The 27,638-nt window shown below is 36.0% G+C and overlaps 1 protein-coding gene across 1 annotated transcript; it reads right to left on the bottom strand.

Annotated features, from left to right (window-relative positions):
• Window positions 1-7: 7 nt before the first annotated feature.
• Window positions 8-26,681, bottom strand: LOC138311042 (uncharacterized). The gene is made up of 6 exons (XM_069252466.1): window positions 26,214-26,681; window positions 18,958-19,151; window positions 14,522-14,694; window positions 2,361-2,512; window positions 1,338-1,609; window positions 8-771 (listed from the first exon to the last, which is right to left on the bottom strand). Exons 1-6 carry the CDS (start codon window positions 26,269-26,271, stop codon window positions 652-654), a joined length of 969 nt encoding a protein of 322 aa, XP_069108567.1. The 5' UTR covers window positions 26,272-26,681; the 3' UTR covers window positions 8-651.
• Between the last annotated feature and the right edge of the window lie 957 nt (window positions 26,682-27,638).

Here is a 27,638-nt window from a genome sequence, read left to right as displayed (position 1 = left end):
ATATCAATTAATAATGCAGAGAGTGGGTACTTTTACTGTTGACCCAATTTTGCTGTAGATGCATTATTACTGGGTATAATTCATCCTTATTGCACGCTCTTTCCGAATCATGTTATAAGATTGCAATTGATAACCAGTATTTATTTTATAGGAGACCTATTAGTTATATTCTTAATCTAATGCATTCATTGAAGAACGAACTTAAAAAATGATAGTGCATTGCAAAATTATGTTACGATCACGGGGAAAAGAACAATATATATATATATCCGTTAGTGTAATCTAAGGGGTTTGTAATCGTTTTACATTAAATTCAGATTTGTATCACTTTCTTGCTTCATGTACTTCCATATACTCTCAATTCATACTCATTGCTGAGGACATTTACCTATTATTTGTGATGTTGACATAATTATGAAAAATTCATTTCACGAATGTATCATACATTTGTTTACATTTAGCACCATTATGGTATTTTTGTATAATATTGTTTTTACTAACATTGTGCACTGACCTGGGTATTGATCGTATTATTGTGAGACATTTTATAGTCTTGTGTAATTTTTTTCCGTCAAGATCATCAGTCAATGAATCATTCTCAAACGAAATGTAGTTTTAATAGAGGAAATGATGTCACAGAGTTACTGTCTCCTACTTACATGTGTACATGACATTTACTTCCATACCATATATGAATTTAAGTTCAGGCATCTCCGGGGTGATTACTATGGTTAAGATTCGTTTGTTGTATTCTTTGTAAAAGTTTAGAATCTAAAAAGAAAACACATGTTAGAGATAGTTTACTAGAGTGTGTAACAGCTAGGCAATGCTATAATGGTGATGCTTTTCCACTGAATGCAGCAAAATTATCAGACAACGTCCCATGAGGGTCACGTTCTGGTGACCTTTCAAATCTATACTTCATAAAGAGGGGTGTCAATTTGGCTCATATGGTGGCCATGACCGATTAGTATTATTTTTAATAACCCCTGGAGTAGCGCGGATGAATTTTGCTGGAACCAAATTATCTTTTTGAATGAATTTACATCACTTATTATGTACGGATATGGCGAAAACAAAACAAAGTAAAAAAATATAACCTACTGCTAAGTCCGTCTTTTGCCATACTGTATCCGAGAAAAATGTGATGAAATGTCGTTTCAAGCTAATTTCCGGTACAGCGAACATTTGAACTAACTTATAATAGGAGTATTGAGGTCATCAGGACGTGACCTCTAACGGCGTGTTGTCGGATCTTCTATGACACAGAACGAGAATAAAGAGCTGTATTTCAATCAGATTGACGTTAACTTTAGGAAATAAGCATTGATCCTTACATCGGCTACTTCAGATGTCTGTGATCCGTCGTTTAATGTCATGTTAACGACAAATGGTCCGGAAGATCTTATTGACAAGTTCTTGACGAAAACTCCTTCTTCCATTTCATAGCGGAGACGTACTAGTCGTCTTTGTTCAGTAGTGATGCGTTCCCTGAAAACTATTTTATGGTTGGTTGAGCTAATTCTTTCTTGGTTATTACTATTAAAAACCTCTTCAGTACCTTGCATTGAGGACTGGTACATATGAGTGTTTAGGTTGAATAGAATATCTGCAATAAATCAAACACAAAGTGTCATGATGATGTCGGTCAATACTATGTTGGTCTTTTCTAGGAAAGACCTTCCTCAACATGAGTCTTTATCTGCGACAAAAGATGAGTCATGTAGTTTGAACAATGGTACATTGTGGTTGCACCGTTTAAGTTAAACAACGTGAGCATGGCATGTATCGACATATGTCAATTCACATCATCGATATTTTGGTGTTACTATCAGTGTCGCTATATCCACATATTGATGATCTCATTGCGAAACTGAGGGCAGTTAGAAGAATAAACATTGACCAATTTCATGTCTGCATAGACTGTGAGATTATAGCGACAGTAACGCCCACCTTCAAAGCTTGTCCCTTCTTTAGCTATGACAAAGTCTGGGGCTGATTATAATGTCAGTGATAGTAACCATTGGTCAGTTTAGGATACACGTAAAGATTGTGGTACGTCTGACATTTTGACATTGGACTGGAACATGTATAACACTATTAATTTGTAAATACGTATCTATCGATTCTGAATAGTCATGGAATTCTAACACTCAAATCGATTGTTCACACAAAGCTGTTTTCACATAAACTTTGTCAACCACTAAACCAATCTAATTAACATCCGGATCATTATCCTCGCTTCGTTTCATAGATAATTTGGAAACATCACATTCGGAGTCACCTATATGGTGACCCTTATACTCAATGTACCCATCGGAAAATATTGTAAAATTTTAAATATAAAATGTACATATTACCGTCAATATTTCCGATATTCCTGACGTCTGATGTTAACAAGAGACTGCCTCTTTCCGACACATTCCGAGTGTCCAGTAGGAAGGTCATTCCTCCCAATATTTTCCCGATTGCTCCATTTGACGTATAATTATACCTGAATAGTGCATTCCGTCTGTAATGGATAATGTCAATACCTTCATTAAAATATCATATTATTTACCCACATATATCAAACTAATTTCACGATAAAATGACAATTATAAACAAATCTAAATCCCATAACAGTATATTGTTCACAATGGGAAATCATGTGACGAACTTAATACTAGTCTATTATCGTCTATGTTTACTTGTACCCACTGGCCCATTCGGTGCCTCTCACGGTTAATCATCTATTCCCATTGATTCAGACTGTCTTTCAAATTCACATTATTTTTTAACGCGCATTGAAAAAAACCTGCGTTGCATTTACTATATAGCAGGTAGTTGCATATTCAAAGTACAAACGGCAGAATATTGGCTTTCTATTTAAGCACTATATATTATGACGCAAATATGAAATTAGGTGCGATAACAGAGTTATCGTTCCTTCGGAACGAATGTTAACATGACAACTTATACCTACCAACGCGCTTAAAACCGCAAGTTGACTAATAAGGAAACTGACAGATACGTTTTAACGATATTTTACAATAATTATTAAGCAAATCCTGATCTATCGTCTGAGATAGTAGTGGACTGTACGAAAAAGAGGGAGACATTTTGGTTCAAACAGGCAAAAATCGACATTAACATCGCTAGTTTCTGTTTAGTTCGTACTAACGAATAAACGCCCAAAGTTGACAAACTGAGATTCTACCAATCAATTGTTTAAGTAATTCGGAACAACCCGGTATTTTTGGTGTTTGGAAATATTATACAGAACAACCACAAGACGATCATGTAAATTGGTGGTATTTCGCAGGTTCCCAGTAAATTGCCACGGCAGACGAGATTCCGGGACTTGTGGGCCGCCCTCCTACAAAGCTATTCTGACCTATTTAACCATTCACAATTGGGTTGTATTTAGGAACAAATATGTTTATTTTATTATATTATTACTTGAATTTATAAAACGTTGTATAAGTCTTGCAATGATATCCAAATGTTTGTCGGGAATTGCGTGTATTGTGGAAATGGGTGCTGTGTGGGGCGTTCAATCGCACAAAGGAATGTTATACGACAAGCCCCACCTTGTAGAAGGAATTTGCATGGTAACGGTGTGTCGCTTATGTATCCGGTTTGAACTGGTTCGGATTGATGTTGAAAGCCGCTTCGCTTTTCAGGAAACGGTCGGCAATATCAGGTTAGTATGCCTAGCTATGTATTTTACTTGTTAAAGCTATCACTATCGGCGGGTGTTAGTATTACTCGCTCACTAATATTTGAGTTTGCTGTTGTTTATTATGATTATTTTTCGTATACCTACTACAGTACCACGTCTGATCATGGCAGCGACTGAATCAAGCGTAAGGCTAGGCTACACTGCATGGATTAAAAACAACTCGTAAACTGACAGTCTTCTGTACAGACTCTGAGACAGATGTCGTTTTAATATGTTCTCCTAATATATTGCTTAATTGTATGATTAAATTGCTACCTTTTAAGTATTAACCATACCCGTTATCAGATGACACATGTGTTCAGCTGCAGTCTAAAAATAGCACCAATCAAACCGTGACGAGATCAAAGGGAAATTGACACGTCCATGCGACAATGCCAAATATATCCGTAAACTAGATATAAGTGACAACTAAAGAAGACAAAGTGAGCAAGAAGCCCATGGGCCTTAACGGTCATCTGACTCATGGCACAAAATAACAAAGTCTTAGTATAAAGTATTGGTTAACGATTAATATAAACAATACAAGGAACTCCTTAGTTGAATATGTAAGTTTCTGAAATAGGTAAATGTCATTTGTTGAACAAACTCGATAGCCCTTCATCCATATATGGTTGTAACCCATCCATGGGTCTTTGTTCGGTCCTTTGTAAAATATGACTGTCCTCACCTAACGTTCCCCCATCTGAATCAACTAAACCCCTATTGACCAGTTTTCTTTGAAATCGGAGACTAAACCCGAAAAAAGGAAGTGGACCATGGCCAGCGGCCATTTTGGAATACCAAAATCTTTACGAAAATGTTTGCATGTTGTTCGGCATCAATTATCACCCCTACAGACCAATTTTCATTGAGATCGGAGACCGAAATCTGAAAACAGGACGTGGGCCAGCTAACATTAAGAAAATTTGCCCTTTTGGGGCCCTATCCCTCAGCCCCTAGGGGTCGGACCAGGCCCATTTATATAAAAAATGATTGTCCTTCCCAAATGATGTTTCACACCAAATATGGATGAAATTCATCCAAGAATGACGCAGGAGTAGGATTTTAAAGCTAAATTTAAGAAAAATTCCCCATTTGTGGCCCCACTCCTCAGCCCCTAAGAGTCGGACCAGCCTCATTTATATAAAATATGATTTTCCTTCCCCAACGATGGTTAACACCAAATATAAATATAGATGAAATTCATCTAAGGATGAAGGAGGAGTAGGATTTTAAAGCTAAAATTAAGAAAATTTGCCCTTTTGGGGCCCCGCCCCTCTGACCCTAAGGGTCGGACCAGGCTTATTTATATGAAAAAAATTTATTGTCCTACTCCAATAATGTTTCACACCTAATATGGATGAAATCCATCCAAGGATGAAGGAGGAGTTGGATTTTAAAGCTAAAATTAAGAAAATTTGTCCCTTTGGGGACCCGCCCCTCTGACCCTAAGGGTCGGACCAGGCTCATTTATATAGAATATGATGGTCCTTCCCTAATGAAGTTTTACACTAAATATGGATGAAATCAACCCAGGAAGAAAGAGGAGTAGGATTTTAAAGCTTAAAATAAGAAGATTTGCCCTTTTGGGGCCCAACCCCTCAGCCCCTAGGGGTCAGACCAGGCTCATTTATATAAAATATGATTGTCCTTCCCCAATGATGTTTCAAACTAAATATGGATGAAATCCATCCAAGGATGAAGGAGGAGTAGGCTTTTGTTTAAATAGTCTCGCGGACGGTGGACGGCGCACGACGACGGACAAAACACGATGATAATAGGTCATCCTGACCTTCGGTCAGATGACCTAAAAAATCTGGTAGTTTGACAATGTATATGATCAACATTATAAGATATTCACTGCAGTTTCACATGTCAAACACGTTACATCATTGTACCCAAATTGATACTAATACACGCATATTCTCTTATATGGCATTTTTTTGCTTGGTGTGTTTCACGTTTTTCTTTTTTGTTTTGAAGAAGTGAATACAAACTTTATATTTATGCTTTGTTTTTGTTATTACAGTGCTTTTTCACTATCAAGCATATGTCGAACTTCCAGTTTTGTCACATGATGTGTACCCAAATTGATACCCAGCAAGATAAATTGTATAAATGTAAGAACAAAATCAATACATGGATTTTTGTGATTTTACTATATAAAACGGATCTAGTTACGTTTATTATACTAGTTATACGTTAAAAATTGTACAAGTGTTTTCACAACAGTACACTGCGGTATTTCAGTAGCCCGTAAGACCACGTAATGACTTATGCGATATTTCAATGATTTAAATTCAGTTTTCTGTGGAATTCATATTAGCCTTTTATTGTTCCAATATGTTATAGACTTTTATTATACCCTCATCAGTCGCTTGGTGAATTTTACCTGTACTTGCCAGGCTCTAGGCCGAGGGCAATAACCAAGCTAGGGGGTCACTTGCTTTGTCATGCATGACTGCCCCCTCACCTAATCATGTAATTACCTATGAAGCCAGTTCAATTATTACAGAAATTGTGATTCCTAAAAATACAGGTGAACAGGTGCCCTATGAATTTTGATTTTTGAAAAGTTACAGAACTTTGCATTTTGTCAGGGGTTAACAATTTAACTGAAATTAATTAAGTTGAAATTAATTAAAAAGTTCTTATTATTAGCTTCCTTTGTACCCAAATAACTCTGTTAGAGACATACAAATATAAATTTTATATGTATCTGACTCTGTTAATTAATTCTAGCAAGAAATTTATATGGTTATTTAACAGCTGTGCGATTGGGACGATCAGTCAATTAAATTTGCGAAATCATTCCATATGATAAAAGAACCACATTGATGAGTCTAATTATTTAAATCAAATCCTTATTTCTGTTTAAACACATATTTCTACACATGTATTACATCATAATATTTGAAGTATGTTTTGATTGATATATTAAATTTTGATTTATTTCTATATACCGTATATATATGAATAAACATATAAAATCGATATCAAAATTAAGCAGCAAAAGTTGTGTGCATTTAATAAAAGATTATTAACTAACAGTGATGATCATCGACCTGCATGTACATTAAAATAATGTGGAGTGTCGAATATAATTCATGTTGTGTTTTAGTGTTTACACATACATATAAAATACAATATTTTTACCATATACACATTAAGGATTTCTAACTACATACGTGTACAAGTTAATTATTTAATTGTTATCATATTTAATTGATGTGTAATTGGTATAAAAGTCTGTCACATACACTGATATACATGTACTGTACATTGTACATAGGGATACAGGTATACACTGTACCCGCATACAGTACAGCTCACGTGGAAGTGGACATTCGTGTGCAAAGTTTCCACGCAATGACACGGTCCGTGACGGATCGTCAGCCTATATGGGCGTCCATGCAATAGCGCGATTCGTCGCGGAATGTCAGATAGCGTGACTTTTTATGCCCACGCAATAGCACGATCCGTCAAGGAATGCTAGATTGCGTGGACAGTGATCTTGCTTAAATATTTCCATAATTATCGTCTTCTCATCACGGTAAAAGGCAAAGATATCCCTCTCCCATTTAAGAGTTATCCCCCTTTCATTTGACAGCAGGTAATCTAATTTTTGCTCAGATTCTACTGTAGCAAGTCGCGGGATTCCCTACGGAATAATGTTATAATATTGTTTTTTCCCTCAAAATGAAGATAATGTATTCACATTGTTTTGTATCTTGTTTTTATTTTATTTATATTTTTTGAGGAGATAGAGAGGGGTTTATTACTCATGTACTATATAGTTAGATTTATACTACATGTACATGTATATATGTGTATTCCAAACATGCTTCGAGACTATACCCCTTGGGCTCCTTTATACCCCAGCCCCACCCAAAACCTATATACAATGTAGCTACCTAGCTACATGTATATTGTATGTGTATTTCGCCACTCTGATACTTATTCTGCCCTCTGGACATGAATTGTTTGACCTGAAATTTAACTAACATGCTGGCTCAGTTATACATACGACCATCATACATACTAGTCCAAGAAAAGGATGTGATTACGTGAATGAACGTGTAAAATCAGATATTAAATTAATATATTGAATAAATTTCTGGTAAAACCTATAATCTAGCTAGAACAACTGTAGCTTCATGAACACTGTATCTAAAAATACAATTTTAATTGTCCATGCACACTGTTGGGATTTCTTTCATCCACCATATTACAATTCAATGTTAGTAATTGTAAGTATCCATATGGTATCCGGAAAATTCATCCATTTATTTATTTCAAAATGAATATAAGTTATACCACAAATTTGCATGCACTTGTATTTGTAAGGTTATACTGGAACATGTGTGTATCACGTACAGGCACTGTAAAACTGAAGTGCACTACGTAATGCACTAGAGTTAACACTGTAGTGCACTAGTAGCGTTAACACTGTAGTGAACTGGAGTTCACATCGTAGTGCACTCTAGTGCACTACAATGATTAGTCTAGTGCACTACGTTGTTCACTACGTGTGCACTACAGAGTGCACTATATACCAAGTTTAGTTTGCTAACAACTGTATGTCATAAGAACGTATCATTATCTTTAAATGTAAAAATACTATATAATTATGGATCAATCAAGTTACAAAATACTAGTAACAGTTTTGTAAAATATGAGATAGATGCTTACGAATACTGCATGATTGCGTGGTTTAGTTTATGTGGAAATAATATATTTCATGGGATATAAACAAATATTTTTCCCAAATCACGACTACTCTTCCTTAACGACTACTGGTAGGACCCAGTAGTTTGACTAAAAAATATCTCCCAACCAATTCCGGTGCAAACAATATTTTATAATTATTAAACAACATCTTTTGAGAAAAGATATAAAAATCATATATATCTCTCAATATACATTTAAAACAAAATTAAGTAATATCGGTTAAGTTATTGTACCATTTAATTTTATTTGTTTTGGACACATTTTTTGGTATTACTTCATCTTTACATTTTTTTAATTGGATTGAATAAAGTGAGCCAATTCGCTTATTTGTTCATTTTCGAGCATAATACTAAACACGATTAAAACAAAAATAGCCAAAATATAGAAATACTATTGTAATGAATTTCTTGTTTAGGCATACCGATATTGTCTATTATTACCAGTTTCTTATTTATATGGGAAAAAAACGTTTCTCTTTGATAAAATAGGGTTAGCGGAGACTAACACATCAGTAGGTTGTATTAGTTTACCGTCCTAATATCAGCAAGGGTAATGTAAGAATGTGCGGTTTCTTGGTGGAGGAAAGCCGGAGTGCCCGGAGAAAAACCAGTGACAAGAGTGACCCAGAGATGAGCTAGGCATGTGTTAATATGTCGGGACATCTTAATCACTTGACCACCTCGGCTCTGACTATTATGATAATTATATACAGTGTTCAAGACATTTAAAAATCGTCATGCCAATGTCATGCCATTATTTAAATGAAATATCAGAATCAGTTTTTATTGCATGATCATTTAAGGATATGATAGAGAATAGTCAGAGTACACCGAGAAAACACACTTACAAGCAGTCAGTACATACATGCACTTGACAAACTTGTTACCCAAAGACATCTTATTAAATCACTTGCCCCAAACAACTCCATCTTATTTTACCTTCTAAATAATTTAAACCAGTGCGTCCTAATAAATGACCAATACTGATGAAAGTACAGAAATCAAAATTGAAATTGTGATTAAAGGGACAATTAAGTGAGGCTTATTCTGTTAATACATAACAACGAGGCAAAATATGTCATAAATATAGTATTCTACATTCCTTATGAAACATGCAGCATAAAATATTGACAAATTCTGTATCATTGTTAAGCGCTTTAATTGATAACGTTGGAATTTCAAATGGTATGGTAATACAATAAAGCATGTACAATATGTACAATGTACCCACACCCGAGGCAAACACACAAACGTTAAACAAATGCAATACATAACCAGCGATGAGATGATGAAATTGGTTTTTCGACAGGAGCATGCACCTAATAAGATAGACACACTACTGTAAGAGTGATTTGAGTAGTTCTGGACAAAAAATGCATTACCCCACGATTTTGTTTGTTTGTTTGATTGATTAACGTCCTATCAACAGCTATGGTCATGTAAGGACGGCCTCCCATGTATGCAGTGCTTGTGTGTATGTTGTGCGAGGTGCGTGTTTTGGGAGACTGCGGTATATTCGTGTTATGTCTTCTTGTATAGTGGAACTGTTGCCCTTTTTATAGTGCTATATCACTGAAGCATGCCGCCGAAGACACCAAGCAACACACCCCACCCGGTCACATTATACTGACAACGGGCGAACCAGTCGTCCCACTCCCGTTAATCTGAGCGCTAAGCAGGAGCAGAAACTACCACTTTTATAGACTTTGGTGTGTCTCGGCCAGGGGACAGAACCCAGAGCCTTCCTCACAGGGGCGAGCGCTCAACTAAAGGCCAAAAGTGAGGTGGTGTCAAGGGAGACGTTAGGAAGAATAAAGTAATTTAGGAGAAAGAAAAGATAAGATCCTAAATTTAGTCGCCTCTTACGATCATGCAATAGGGAGCAAGGGCCAGGGTTCGGCATACAAGACGACCACAATCTGAAATGGTAGACAACTATCGAGGTTGAACACTTCACACACATTTTACCACCATGGACATTTTTTGGCACACCACATTCTTAATCTATGAAGCCACAATTGCGCGGCGCAAGATATATAGAAAAGGGGAGGCAATAATTTTGGACAGAAACCAAAATGAGGGCTGGACTCTGTTAAGTTTTACATTATGAAATTTAGTTTTACAAGGAAAACCTCAAATTACTTCTTTTGAAGAATTACAGAGAGTAAGGGTCCTTTATGTCTCTCATTTCATCTGTAACACCCCTGAAGATGTTGCCCCATAGTATATTATGGCACAGTATTTGGTGTTTAGTTACCTGGAATGCAGACGAAACAACGGATTACCACGGTAAGAAAGGGATGAAATTATGAGATAGACAAGTTTCTCAACGCATGACTGTTATTAATGAAGTTGATGTGAACTCTCATCGGTATTTTTTAACTTCAAAAAGACACTTGTTGGTTTGTTTAGGCTCGTGTCTTTTCGAAATTAAAAAAAAATCACTCACTTGTGTTTGTTAGACATGAAAAACATCAGTTACTAACTTATGTCACATGTAAAATTGCACATGATTTGGTTCGCGATAGTTAATCGTCGTACCACTTTGTTTGTAAGATCACGTCTTAATTAAAGTCATGGGCATCCAATGTGTTTGTATGATTTGGGAGGTTGTGATATGTTGTGGTGACTGGATGTATTTATAGTTTGGGAGGCTGTGATATGTTGTGGTGACTGGATGTATTTATAATTTGGGAGGCTGTGATATGTTGTGGTGACTTGATGTATGTATGGTTTGTCGGGCTGTGATATGTAGTGGTGACTGGATGTATGTATGATTTTGGAGGCTGTGGTATGTTGTGGTGACTGGATGTATGTATGGTTTTTGCGGCTGTGATATGTTGTGGTGACTGGATGTATGTATGGATAGGGAGGCTGTTGTATGTTGTGTTGACTGGATTTATGTATGGTTTGTGGGGCTGTGATATGTTGTGGTGACTGGATGTATGCATGGTTTGTGGGGCTGTGATATGTTGTGTTGACTGGATTTATGTATGGTTTGTTGGGGCTGTGATATGTTGTGGTGACTGGATGTATGTATTGTTTGGGAGGCTGCGGTATGTTGTGGTGACTGGATGTATATATGATTTGGGAGGCTGCAGTTTGTTGTGGTGTCTGGATGTATATATGGTTTGGGAGGCTGCGGTATGTTGTGGTGACTGGATGTATATATAGTTTGTTGGGCTGTGATATGTTGTGATGACTGGATGTATATATGGTTTGGGAGGCTGGTTTGGGAGGCTGCGGTATGTTGTGGTGACTGGATGTATGCATGGTTTGTGGGGCTGTGATATGTTGTGTTGACTGGATTTATGTATGGTTTGTGGGGCTGTGATATGTTGTGGTGACTGGATGTATGTATGGTTTGTGGGGCTGTGATATGTTGTGGTGACTGGATGTATGTATGGTTTGTGGGGCTGTGATATGTTGTGATGACTGGATGTATATATGGTTTGGGAGGCTGCGGTATGCTGTGGTGACTGGATGTATGCATGGTTTGTGGGGCTGTGATATGTTATTGTTGACTGGATTTATGTATGGTTTGTGGGGCTGTGATATGTTGTGGTGACTGGATGTATGCATGGTTTGTGGGGCTGTGATATGTTGTGTTGACTGGATTTATGTATGTTTGTGGGGCTGTGATATGTTGTGGTGACTGGATGTATGTATTGTTTGGGAGGCTGCGGTATGTTGTGGTGACTGGATGTATGTATTGTTTGGGAGGCTGTGGTATGTTGTGGTGACTGGATCTATGTTGGTTTTGGATGCTGCTGTATGATGTGGTGACTGGATGTATGTATGGTTTGGGAGGCTGCGGTATGTTGTGGTGACTGGATGTATGTTGGGTTGTGGGGCTGTGATATGTTGTGGTGACTGGATGTATGTATGGTTTGGGAGGCTGCGGTATGTTGTGGTGACTGGATGTATGTATGGTTTGGGAGGCTGCGGTATGTTGTGGTGACTGGATGTATGTATGGTTTGGGAGGCTGCGGTGTGTTGGGGTGACTGGATGTATATACGGTTTTTTAAGGCTATGGTATGTTGTGGTGATTGGATGTATGTATGGTTTAGGAGGCTGTGGTATGTTATGGTGACTGGATGTATGTATGGTTTGGGAGCTGTGATATGTTGTGGTGACTGGATGTATATATGATTTGGGAGGCTGCAGTTTGTTGTGGTGTCTGGATGTATATATGGTTTGGGAGGCTGCGGTATGTTGTGGTGACTGGATGTATATATAGTTTGTTGGGCTGTGATATGTTGTGATGACTGGATGTATATATGGTTTGGGAGGCTGCGGTATGTTGTGGTGACTGGATGTATATATGGTTTGGGAGGCTTTGATATGTTGTGGTGACTGGATGTATGTATTGTTTGGGAGGCTGTGATATCTTGTGGTGACTGGATCTATGTTGGTTTGGGAGGCTGTGGTATGTTGTGGTGACTGGATGTATGTATGGTTTGGGAGGCTGTGGTATGTTGTGGTGACTGGATGTATGGTTTGGGAGCTGTGAAAAGTTGTGGTGACTGGATTTATGTATGGTTGGGAGGCCTTGGTATGCTGTGGTAACTGGATGCATGTATCGTTTGGGAGGCTGCCGGATGTTGTGGTGACTGGATATGTATTGTGTTGGAAGCTGCCGGATGTTATTGTGACTGGATGTATGTATTGTTTGGGAGGCTGCGGTATGTTGTGGTGACTGGATGTATGTATTGTTTGGGAGGCTGTGGTATGTTGTGGTGACTGGATCTATGTTGGTTTTGGATGCTGCTGTATGTTGTGGTGACTGGATGTATGTATGGTTTGGGAGGCTGCGGTATGTTGTGGTGACTTGATGTATGTTGGGTTGTGGGGCTGTGATATGTTGTGGTGACTGGATGTATGTATGGTTTGGGAGGCTGCGGTATGTTGTGGTGACTGGATGTATGTATGGTTTGGGAGGCTGCGGTATGTTGTGGTGACTGGATGTATGTATGGTTTGGGAGGCTGCGGTATGTTGTGGTGACTGGATGTATATACGGTTTTTTAAGGCTATGGTATGTTGTGGTGATTGGGTGTATGTATGGTTTAGGAGGCTGTGGTATGTTATGGTGACTGGATGTATGTATGGTTTGGGAGCTGTGATATGTTGTGGTGACTGGATGTATATATGATTTGGGAGGCTGCAGTTTGTTGTGGTGTCTGGATGTATATATGGTTTGGGAGGCTGCGGTATGTTGTGGTGACTGGATGTATATATGGTTTGGGAGGCTGCGGTATGTTGTGGTGACTGGATGTATATATGGTTTGGGAGGCTTTGATATGTTGTGGTGACTGGATGTATGTATTGTTTGGGAGGCTGTGATATCTTGTGGTGACTGGATCTATGTTGGTTTTGGGAGGCTGTGGTATGTTGTGGTGACTTGATGTATGTATGGTTTGGGAGGCTGTGGTATGTTGTGGTGACTGGATGTATGTATGGTTTGGGAGGCTGCGGTATGTTGTGGTGACTGGATATATGGTTTGGGAGCTGTGAAAAGTTGTGGTGACTAGATGTATGTATGGTTTTGGAGGCTGTGGTATGTTGTGGTGACTTGATGTATGTATGGTTTGGGAGGCTGCGGTATGTTGTAGTGACTGGATGTATGTATGGTTTGTGGGGCTGCGGTATGTTGTGGTGACTGGATGTATGTATTGTTTGGGAGGCTGCGGTATATTGTGGTGACTGGATTTATGTATGGTTGGGAGGCCTTGGTATGCTGTGGTAACTGGATGCATGTATCGTTTGGGAGGCTGCCGGATGTTGTGGTGACTGGATATGTATTGTGACTGGATGTATGTATGGTTTGGAAAGCTGTGGTATGTTGTGGTGACTGGATGTATTTATTGTTTAGAAGGCTGTATGCTATTGCGACTTGATGAATGTATGGTTTTGGAGGCTGTGGTATTTTGTAGTGACTGGATGTATGTATGGTTTTGAAGGTTGTGGTATGTTGTAGTGACTGGATGTATGCATGGTTTGGGAGGCTGCGGTTTGTTGTGGTGACTGGATGTATGTACGGCTTGGGATACTTCATTGAGGTTCTTTCAACTACCATTCATACTTACGGCTGGAGTTGTGCTGGTGTCTCGATTGCTTCTGTCGTCCTGTTTTGATTGGACAAATACTCTTCCTTCATCCAGTCGTCAAAACTGCTAGAGTTACTCGTGGTGGTGTTGAAAAGGATAGACTGTACTATCTGTACATCGTTGTGCTTGAAGTTGACTGCCTTTACCTCAATCTAGACAATCAATCGCATTGCTAAACATTTCAGTGGAAACTATAATGATTATATGCTGAGTCAGCAATACTGAAATCACTCAATCGCCGTTATCGTTAACTAAATGTCAGGAAAAAAGAAACATCGTTGTGTTTGAAGTTGACTGTCTGCACTTCAAGCTGGAAAATTTTAGTGGGAAAAGATTAACGTTATATGCTGAGTTAACAATTTTTAAATCAGTCAATCACCATTAGCTATTTGTCAAAAGCTAAGTGCCTATACTTCAAGCTCTAAAATAAACCGTTTTGTTAAAAATTTCATTAAAATAAAATATATGCTTATACATTCTTTATACAACGAAATCAGTAAATCACAGTTGGCTAAAAGTTGGCGATTATACTTAACAAAATATTAGTAAGCTAGATAAAATGAGTAGTACTTAATATATGTACTACAGATGCATGTGCTTGTTATCGTTCCACTGTATTCATCATTCTTTTGTGGCTGCATACTTTTAAAAACTAGCTCGCTACAATAACTTTTATCAGTAAGATTAATGTATCTGCCAATGCAAGTTGCAAGACACGATATTCATTCACTAAGACTATCGATTATGATAGTATTTTCATCGTACAAGCACTATAGGGTGTGACATGTAACTTTGTTTTTGTTTGTCTTTAATATGCGAAAATTACAAATTGGTAATAAAAACAAATAGCAATTGTAGACTTAGTGTTACAATCATTCCTCGTCGCAAACGAGATATCGGGACTTAAGCGCCGCCTTCCTTCAAAGCTATTATGACCGATTGGATCGACGTGTGAGCCATTCACAATTAGGTCGTATTTATGGAAAAAAAGTATGTTTATTTTATTATATAATTACTTGAATTTACATAACGTTTTATAAGTCTTGCAATGATATCCACATATTTGTTGAGGATGGCGTGTATTGTGAAAATGGGTGCTGTTTGGGGCGTTCAACCGCACGAAGGAATGCAATATGACAAGCGCCACGTGGTAGAACGAATGTGCATGGTAACATTGTGTCACTTTTGTATCCGATTTGAACCGGTTTTGATTGATCTTGAAAGCCGCCTATTTTTTCAAGTTACAATCGGAAATATGACATGTGCATGCGACAATGTCAGGAATGGGATAGCCGTAAACTAAACATAAGTGACAACTAAATAATTAATTGATTTTTGTAAATTTCTTTGTTTACATTTTTAAAAGGAGGAGTGTCAATTTGGGCCCTCCGGTGGCCTTGACTGATAAGCATTGTTTTTTGTTTACAGTTACCCGGGGGCCAGGAAATCATGATATGACCAATGATTAAGGTCAGGTTGGAGTCCCTTGTTAGTTATGTTGGGTTAAACAGGGAGGTCAATTTTCTGTTTTGTCCAGTTTCCTGGAACCAAATGATATTTTTTGAATGCTTTTTCATGAATTATAATGCATTGATCTGTTGAGAATAAAACGAATTGGGAAATATAACTTAGTGTCAAAAATAGGTCTCAGTGACCTAATTTTGTAAAATGTCAATTTTGCAAGAATAAAATTCATTTGATGCCGTAATATACCAGAACAAATTGTTATATATCATATTATATTGCATTGTGTAATATATTTGAATACTATAAACTTAGGCAAAGAGTATTATGGATTAATATGTGGTATGGGATTGGGCAGGGGGAGGATATGATGGGGGATTTTTTTTTTAATTTCAAAACTTTAAAACACCAATACATGGATTGTTTATGTTCATAAGTAAAATAAAATGGCTCAAATATTACTATTTTGCTGCAATGAATCACATTTGAGAGAATGTAGATATACATATATACATTTACATTGAAACATTTACAGAATCATTTTGTTACATTAAAAGAAAATTTAAAGCAGTGTTTGAGCGCAAGGTTGTGACCCTCTGAACATAAACAAAAGCATAAATTGGTAATTTAAAGATGCTCCACCGCCGACAGAACATAAATGATAATCATCATTTGAACAATAATTAGTGTTTAATTGTGTATATATATGTCTAATCAACACAAAAAATAAAAAGAAATAAGTTGTTTCGCCTTTGGTGCATGGGCAATCAGTACTTCATTCCATATAGGATATAGTGACACGGAATTTTTTCGGGATGCAATTAATTATTTTTCATATTTTTAACTGGAAGTAAAATTAGAAGCTCAAACTTTTCAATGGTGGTAATGGTGTAATGTAAGTAACTTTTTTTAACTGAAGAAAAATACTAAATCGTCTGCTACTGTTTTTGATAGTGAAAAAATGCCATTTGTCAGCGGTGGAGCATCTTTAAGGTTTTAAAAATACATTCTCCTCCCTCCTCACTCCCCCTCCCCAATCCCATTCAATCCATGATATTATTTGCTTAAGCTAATAATATTCAAAGATATTGCTCAATGCAATATGATATGATGTATAACATTTTTATAGTATATTATCAAAATCCATTAATATTTATAGGAATTACGGGACTTGATACTTCACCTAATCATTTACATTCAACTGTAAATAACTATTTTCCGGATGTTTTAAACTGCTGTGCAGACGACACACCCACTTCTGTGGAATTCCTGTTCATCTTCTGAATAATTTAAACCAGTGCGTCCAAATAGGTGACAAAAGCGACACAAGATATAGAGAAAAGGGGAGGGAACAATTTTGGACTGAAACCAAAAAGAGGGTGAGACTCTTTAAAGTTATGGTAAATGTTACATCAGGAAAATTGGTTTTACAAGAAAACCTCAAATATTTCTTTTGAAGATTTACCAAGAGTTATAGTCCTTTATGTCTGTCATTTCATTTGCAACACCCCTTAAGGTGTTGCCCCACTAGTCATCTATTAAATAAAACCCCGGATAGCTAGAACTGCTATTCGTCAAATACCCCTCATTCCTCGAACAGAAATATATTCCCTTCCCGTCAAATGCATAGTAAAGAAACCATCTATTCGTCGAACAGATGCTTGCACCCCTCGGTATAGATCACGGTCCGTGTTTACACAGGTGTAGTGTCAAACCCTTTGGTAATTACAGGATCAACAGTTACAGCAACACTAGTAATAATTTAATTGACATACCAGTATGTCAAAAAATGCTTCTTTCGTGCGGATGCTAAAGTTGTCAATGTGATTAAATAGAAAATGTGGATTGTCTTAACGAGTCACGGCTCCGTATTTCGTTATGTTATCGGTATTCAATTTCAATCCTACGGTTGCTAGCCTTTTCAATGTTTTAGTTTAGATCAAGGTTTAAAGGACAGGGTTCATACATATGCAGCAAATCAATGTTATGTTTAATCAATGCGCTCCGTATATGGTTTTTATTACGAATTGGGTCATTTCACTTTCGCGGTTTCTGTAAGCATCGTTTCAACTTACTTTAGTGCCCTTCAAATGATATATTGATCAGCAACTTTTACAGTGCTTATGCATTATTTTAAAATCATTTAATCATCAGCAAATTGGCGAATTTCAATCAATATGATGCATTGTACCTCTTAACCTTCATGTAGATTGTTAACAAGATGTTTGCTATAATGTCTAATTTACACTTCAAATTCTCTACAGCATTTCATGGCGTGCCTTTTTATAAAATACACCGTTATAAATATTTTAAATGCTGGTAAACAATACTTAAATCATTATTGACATGCAAGCTTTGACACAGACTGTGACAATTTCTCAGCATTTGACAACGTGCATTTTTATGAAATACACACTTTATTATCATAACGATTGAAAATCATCGTTATAAATATTTTAAATGCTTTAAAACAATACTTAAATCATTATTGACATGCAAGCATTGACACAGACTGTGACAATTTCTCAGCATTTCACAACGTGCATATTTATGAACTACACACTTTATTAACATAACGATTGAAAATCATCGTTATAAATATTTCAAATGCTGGAAAGAAAACAATATACATGCAAGGTTTGTCACAGACTGTGCCCAGTCCAAATGCCTTTTTCTGACTATCGATGGCCAACTATGGATGAGTCAAATACCCGTATTCCTCGAACTATGGACCTGGTCACCTGCAGTTCGAGTTAAAGGGGTTTTACAATAATACTAAATGCATGCACTCAACTAGTAGCCACATCAAATATATTGTTCTTTGTATAATGTATGTCATGTTAAATATTGTATTACATTTTATATGTATGGTATTCTATTGATGTTATATTCAGAATGGAGGAAATAAAGAGAATAATAATGATAGTAAATTAAAAGTGCTCTCTACTTACCATTTCAGGCCTCACTATATCCCAATGGCTAATTCGGTCCGATACGAAAGGTGAAGTCTTGTTTTCGTCCCTGATCCAATCTTCAGCTGTGATGTCCTGTGGTGGTTGGCGTGATTCTTGGTCATTCCATATATCCAATGGAGAGACCGATTTTTTGCCAGTCACGTTCAAAATCAGTAATGGCTCCCAAACAGCTGATGAAGTAAAGCAATGGAAATTATAATTCAGAATTGATCGTTTGGTTCGCTTTAAATCTTGTAACGTCTAACAGGGCCATTTAAAAAACAAGTGAAAACGTGAAAATGCCATGAATTCCGTCATGAAATTATGTTTGATTTTTTTCACGGTTTTCAATATATGCCATGAACAAATAACTGCCATGAATTATTAAAATCATAGTTTTGACAAGCTTTTTGAAAAGCTTTTTATGGCTCTTAATGTCCTGTGAAAATATGGCAGTTTTTTATTTCATGATAATTTTCTTTTCATGTCATGATTTTTTGTTTCAATTTATTTTTACAGCTATAAGCTGCCATGAAATCAAAATGTCATGGCCATTATATCTAAAAAATATCATTGTCATGATATATGCATTAAAATAGAATAAGGATAATGAAAGGAAAGCACTTTTTTGGTATTTATTATCAAGATCATGACAATATATCAGGTATAAAGGTATTTTTTTTTCAGGGCTATGAATATCATAATTCTAATAGAAGGAGGCCATGAAAATATTTATAAACCTGCCACATCTTCTATCAATGCCATGAAAACAAAGTATGGACATTTTCAAAATGTTGTCACATGCATATGATCTTGCAATTGCCAAATTTTGATAATATATCACTACTGTGTACAAGTCAGTGAAATTTCCCATGAAAATTCTGTGAACTACTCATTCATATAAATGTTTTAAGAAATCATGGTAAATAAAGCACTAGGCAATGTGTTTTAAATGTACATTGTTTTTATTATAAGTTTCATGTCAACTTTATGTTTTGTAAGCATATAACAAATACATATTGAAGTATTGTCATGCAATCATACTTGTACACACACCCTTCAGTAATAAATGTTTGGTGGTCATCAGCATGAAGCATATATTAAGGATGTATTCTTCTGTGGTTTCAGTCCCGTTAAAGTCTCGTTTCGACATAGATCAAAAACGTTATAAGATTTTCAAATACGATTTATCAATATCTGTAGCATGTGGTCTGTAGCAAATTTTGTCAAAAAATTACATTTCTATTTTTAGTGGATTTTTTTACACAGCGATTTTTAGAAATGGCCCATTTGGCGGCCATTTTGAAATTGTGTCTTTTTTGGCTTTGAGAAGAGCCATCGTTTTCCCATTTTTTACTTAAATTGTTTTTACTTAAATCATCACCGCGTCAGCATTTTCAGCTGTATCGAGTTAATTTTTTCTGTTAATCTTCACTGGGTTCATGTTAATTAAAACATTGAACATTAATGTGTGAAATGATACACTTTTGTCACTTTATTTTTACATTTAATGGTAATTTGAGCACTTCTATTTTTTAGTCAAAAATATTGAAAAATAACATATATTTAAATGGGGCAAAAAAGTAAGCACACGGACCCCCCATTTTTCTGCCTGATTTAGAAAGAACAACCCTTTCCCTATTGATATGCAAACTATTGACAAAAGTTTAATACCAGAACTTTTTCTATAAAGTATTAAATTTGACAAAAATGGCTGAAAATGGTGCATTTTGGAGCTCAAAATTAAGGGGTAGGGGTAGCATATGTTGTTATTTTGAGAAAAAAATACGACTCTTATTAATCATAACTGATATATTTTTAATGAAGACTACTGGAAAATAAATTCTACAAACATCCATACATATCAAACACCTCATTAGGAAATTATGGCTTTAAATTCTAGTGTATGTGGTCAAAACGGCGAAATTCCAATAAAATCCACTATTTTGTCAATTTGGTATCTTTGAGTGACAATAACTCAAAAACGAGCACACGGACATACGTTTTTTCTTCCATTTTCTTTCATGGTATGAACTCCTCTTTCCAAAAATTCATATGAGAAAAAAAGTTAAATACAAGAAAATTTTGACTTCTCAGAGGAGTACATCCTTAAGTAATGTGAGGTAGTAAAATTGTCAGAGTTAAAAGTTTGCCCTATTATTGACCATATATATTTATATATGTGTGTGCACGTCAGCTTTTTATATACATGTAATTATGGTCGACTACGACAGTTTAAAATCCAAATAAAGTTTTCTTCATGCGCAGTGACAAGGGGCACCGATATATTTCTTACAAGAATAAACTGGTTTTTTTTATTTAGTCTCAAATCATTGAGATTTCGACATTCATGCTTCAGTATCATATTGACATTCTGGCAAACAATGTATGTAAGCTAAATTATCTACTTTGTTTGATGTTTTGCACTCATGGACAAGAAAGATTTCAATTCTCCCAAATATAATGAGCTTTCTAGAAGATCAACTCCTCTATTCCTTTCAAATGATAGTATGATGATATGTTCTGTGATGAAGAAAATTCCTTTGGCAAGCATGTATATGTCACAATACGTTTTGTGGTAGGATTTTGTTCTCGATGTACAAAGTATTTTTTAAGGTAACAGTCCATTTTATCACCAGATCATTATTTACAACAAGCAGTATGAATGGTATTCAGGTCCCTTTTTCTTGGAATGATATTTTTCAGCACCAGTGTCATCCATTGTTTCACTTTCCATTTCTTCTTTTCCTTGGTCCGAATCCATGTTATCAGAAATACGCCCAGATGAAACCATATCTGTACTGACACAAGTCATAAATTAAGAATATTTCAATAACAGTGGCTTTTAGGTATATCATGCTAAGACAACGCTTACATAACCAAGAGTTAAGACGTTAATCCAGAACCCATAAACAGGCCCGTATAACTTTATACTTTCAGGCAAATGGTGGAGAAGGTGTGTAGTCACGTTTTGTACAGCGACAGGGAAGTCACGTTCAAGACATGCCATAGCTTTATTCAGTTTAACCCAATCTGTTCAATTTCTTCCAAATTTTGACACTCAGCGCATAAATCAGAAAAAGAATCAAATAAATTGAAAAAATGTTTCTCTGCATTGATCTGACAAGCAACCTCTCAAGCAAAAATGCAGTATTCATTGGGTGGCAATTTGTTTCCAGTCGTGTGATTTTTGGGATCCAGATTTAGTGAAGAATTGGGATGGTTTAAAACCAAACCCAATCGGAGGTCTAATGGTAAGAGCTCTTTCATCTGCCAGTTTCAACATCCTTTTTTGTTAACAGGAATGGGAAGGCTTTTGATTTTTTTAGAATAATGACTGATCAGTCTTTCTCTGTTTCGCTGATGATGCTTCCTCTTCACATCTTGACATCCTAGCAGTATCAATAATATAATACCGCCTATCACTTTCTTCTTTTCTCACTATTTTCTCAATGTTGATATTGTGTCATGTTAAAAGGTTTACAATGTTTTGAGTCACATCTTTAATTGTATGGCAGGGATCTAGTTTGCTTTGTTCAACTCGGTTGTATCCAGGCAATCGGGCGAGAGGATAGGTAATTTTGCATCCAGTTGCAGTTGCAATGATATTTAACGACTTTTGATTTTTGCCTGCTCATAAGCTACTATATAGCACTTCTCGAGTGGCATGCTACGCGCTTTATCAATCGTTTTCTTTGGAAAACGAGAAATGTCCTTTCGTAAGTCATCATCATCCTGCAAGAATGATCTTTTACAAAGGTAAATAACTTTGTCTAGATGAGTACAACTTTCTCCTTGTACCTCACACCAAAGGCATCCACTGATATTTCCACTGCCATGTTGATGGGAAAGTTTAGACAACCCAGGATAATCCTAAATATACAGCAACAGCTTTATCTTGACGTCAATGCGGAGCGGAGTGGTATGCACTAAAAGCTTTACATTCTGTTAAGGCAAGGAGTTCATCAACAAAAATATCAATGAAAGCATCCTGTTGATAGCTGAAGGAATAGTTCCAAGAAGCTGAATGTTTCCAAAAGAGTTTCTGATCTGTCTTGGAAAGTTTAGGATTGTTTCATAGAGATAGGTTTCTATTAAGGAAGTACAGACGAACTCAAGGTTACAGACCCATTGCAGATTCTGAACTTAACCAGAAAAAAAATATATGAATTCCAGCACTACCAGTAGTAACGCTGAGATTTAGAATACTCATAATGACATTAACCAGTCGGTAGTCATTACATCTCAAATATACACGGCAGAACAATTGCTGCTGTTGAAGAGACCAGAAAAGAGAGAGGATCAACCAACCTCACCGACGCACAAATATATTTCAGTAGCCTTTTAAAAGACTCGCCCAAAAATGCATTGCTCTGGAAAAGAGCTCCATGTCTTAGCGATATAAGTGAAAAAAACAAAGATCTTCTTTCTTGAAATGCATTGTTCGTGGCGCTCATGCATTGGATCCACCTTGTTTTTGGACCGGGTATAGACTGTCTTGGCAGTCTCTGGAAAATCGCAGAAAGTATCTAAGAGATATAGCATCAGGAAAAAAAGAATACTAAAAATTGAAGCAATCTTGTAATAAATGTACAGTTTCTAATCCGACATATTTTAAAACTTCAAAACCAGCTGAAGAAGTAAATCTCTTATCAAAAGACTTACTAAAAGTTATTGACAAAGGAATATTTCTAAGAGAGAAGGACAATATTTTTTCAGAAGTGGTTCTGACCGATTTTGGAGCTGAATATTTATCAGAAGAGGACGTAGAATTACCTGTGACAGCTCCAATCAATTATTACATGGAGAACAGAACGTTTAGAAACACGAAAAAAATTGAAAACGAAAATATTTACTCAAAGTAAATGCAAAGATTTTGTAACACAAAAGAAAGCGGAAACATCTACACAAAGTAAGTGCAAAGATTCTGCGACACAAAAGAAAGCGGAAACATCTACACAAAGTAAGTGCAAATTGAACATGACTGCAACGCAAAAGAAAGTGGACGCTAACAAAAAGAAAAGAAAATTTTAATTAGTTGATTTTGATCATGGCTCCATATCATCGCAAAACAGAACAGTTGGAAAGTGCAGCGGATAGCATATTTTTCTGTTTTTAGTGGGAAGGTGGATATTTATACGTTGGAATGTACGCTGAAGCTCTAGATGGTCATGTTATCAATTGTCAAAAACCTATTGGTAAAATTAGCCGTAGAAGCAACTCAACAGAGCTTCAGTTATCGGAAAAGTTAACATTATCAATGTTAAAATTGAACACAAAAATAAAGATATTCAGAAAAACCCTGACGTGTGTTTCAAAGTCATGTCATCAATATTGTATTATCTTGACACATTTACTGTCATGTATTTTTTAGATGATGAGAAACAATTTTTCGTGCAATTGCAGTCTGCTTCGAAGATTACAAAATTGTTAATGACATGTGAAGTTCGAACGGCATGAATTGACGCGGAAGAAAAATAGACAAACTCTCATAAGAAAATTAAAAACCCCATTTTCATTTTTCAATTAATTGTGAACAGATCTTGACAGACAGAGCTTGTTTTCAAATGTTTTTGATTAGTTATATTACATTTTGACAAACTATTATATTGCAGTCATATAATATATAATGTGTACTGGGACATATCAATACTACCATAAAGTATTTACGAACAGCTCTAGACATTCGGATATCTGGATGCACAGTAGAATATGCACACAATCACGACTACTGTTCCGTCACGACTACTGATTGGGTCCCAATAATGGACTTCAACTTTTTCAGCATTGTAATATATACATTATGATTATATATGAATTTCATAGATATTGTCTTCTTTCCTTGCCATGATTTTTAAAATCAATTTATTATCCTAGCAAAAATCAAGGTAATAAAAAATGGGCCATTAAACAAATCATGACTATGAAAAACTGAGTATATGGCCTTGAAAAGAAGAAACAAAATTCATTGTCATGGCTACGGTCACTTTGAAGTGAATTTTCATAGTTGTGATACTTATTGTTGGGTTTTTATTGCAATGAAAGAAATACACCACTGAAAAAATAATGGCAATGAAAAAGGTGTGTGCACTTTATTTTCATAGTCATGAATTCCAGTAATATTCAAATTTCTTTGCCTTGAAAATTTCCTCCAAGTTCACTGCCATGAACGTTTATTTCACAACACTGAAAATGATAAAAAATCAAGATCAGCAAGAAATCAAGGTGGTGACTACGGTTGCTTTTCATGACTTATTTTCAAGGGTATTTCACAAAATTTTAAGACTTGGGCAATTTCATGGCCATGCACACAGTAGTGGTGTAGGATTAAAATGCATTTATCTTATAACGTAAACAGACGTCCCTGTTTGTAATGCCACATCTAATTGGCTGAAAATAAAACGGCGTAAAGCTTGATGCCTTGTTTAAAAAAACACATGCAAGAGTACACAACACGAATATGCCGCAGTCTCCCAAAACACGCACCTCGTACTTCATACACGCTACATATCGTATACATGAGAGACCGTCCAGATATGACCCTGGCTGTTAATAGAACGTTGATTAATCAAACAAACAAACAAAATATTCTGCAAGTTTGCCTTTGGTGATTAGGTTATCAAGACGCCCAAGTAGGAATTGATTAGATGATTGGTTAGGCTTAACACCCTATAAACAGCTTGGATATTGATAGTATTGAAAATATAAGGATCAACTTAAATACATTATTATTCATGTTGTTGAGTTGAAACAAAACAAAAATCAGAGTAAACACTAATCATTAATCGCAAAGGGAAACTATATACGTCAATACTTATGATAAAACTACAATGTACAAAAATGTAATTAATCATGTAAATTTAATGTAATTTCATAAGGGATTCATCATTAGGTATATGATGTTTTATTATACAAATCACCAGCACACTGGTAATGGGTTTGAAACATCCTAATAAATGATACTGTTATACATATTTAATGAGTATATAAGTACGTATCAATATGGTATAACAAGAACAAAGTAATTCAAAGCTGCAAACGACCCGTTTATGAAGGATATTATATAAACAGTATTTATATTTGTCTGTTGTAACATGTACAACTTTTGTTTTCTTGTTGTCTATATTGTTTAATAGATTTTGAAAATGAGTAACAATAAAAAAAAAATTTGATATTTTTAAACAAAACTTAATAAAATTGTTTATAGAAAGATAAATGTGATAAATGAATTAGTCTTAATACAAACCACTTACCCATTTGAACACTCACGAAACATGATGCAATTGTAATCCAGAAAAGAACACTTTCCATTTTAAAGTGAAAACAAATATTCACAGGAAAGATGGATTCGAATGGTCCATTAATAAGGCAATTTTAGTTTGAAGGAGATGGTAAGTCCTTCTGAATTTAATCTATTGTTAACGTACCCATACATGAGTTCACTATGCACGGCAATAACTAGGATTTGATGAATGTACACCAAGGGAATACTACAGTATCGATTTATCTTTCAGTATCTGATACCCTATACATGTTTCCCTGTATAATTGATATTGTTATGATAATAAGGTGTGATAGTAGTGTTTTATGAGTCTAAAATTACCAATATGTAATAATTAAAACATGTAATTATGACAACTTCCGGAATGTTTGACAGGTGAACGTGTCATCGAGGCTTCGGGAATTTCATCTAAATACACATATTAATACTCCGCAGAAATGGTCAGCCTTTCTTGAAGGATATTATCAACACTGGTAAATATACTTGTGTATATAATTGTGACTTTCAATGTATTTATGACAACCTGTTCTCTACCGCACAGCACGAGATTTACGGGAGCCATATTACACGTACTCAAGTATTCATTTGTATCCACATTTCTTCAGTGTCAAAATGAGCACACCTGAAATAAGTAATAAACTAAAGAAAAGTATTGACACTCTTGTGACTGACCGGGACCCACAAGTGGATGAAATAGTTAGACCTTTGATTGATAATGATTTATTTAAAACTTCACTTCAAATGGCTCTCGGCATTACCGATCTTAAACACCATGTCATGCCAGAATACAGAATTGACGACCTTGAACAATACTCATGGCGTAACTGCCTAAAATTCCGAGGCATTCCTGAATCTAAGGATGAGGATACCGCCAAATTGATAATAAAATCATGCAATGAGACTCTGGGTGTCATGGTTGAGTCCACAGATATCAGCCGCTCCCACAGGGTGGGGAAGTCTAACTCAAATTACCCCCGGGATATAATTGTGCGCTTCATCTCTTATAGAGTACGAGCCCATGTTTATGAAAAAAATGACCTTTTTAATAATCGAAAGCTCAGGAATGAAAATGGCAAAATCCCCTTCTTCCTAAATGAAGCCCTCACAAAACCGAGAATGGATGTTTTTTCTAAGGCAAGATACTTGAAAAAGCAAAAACTGATTTCTGGCACTTGGACCCACGATGGTAGGGTAGTAGTAAGAGGAAACGATGGCCAAAAATCTAATGTTACTACTTTTTCTGACCTTAGAGCCTACCCGGAACCTCCTCCAAAGACCCCCAACAGACCCAGCAAAACGCAGCAGAACACCTAAATTGTTCTACAGATTCAGCCTGTGTATGTGAACGTGATTCGCAAGGATTTGGAGCTGTCTCAACACTTCTGACTTTAAACAT

The sequence above is a fragment of the Argopecten irradians genome, chromosome 16, assembly GCF_041381155.1.
Source record: "Argopecten irradians isolate NY chromosome 16, Ai_NY, whole genome shotgun sequence".
In the NCBI taxonomy this organism is placed as follows: domain Eukaryota; kingdom Metazoa; phylum Mollusca; class Bivalvia; order Pectinida; family Pectinidae; genus Argopecten; species Argopecten irradians.
This window is presented reverse-complemented; position numbering and strand designations above follow the sequence as displayed.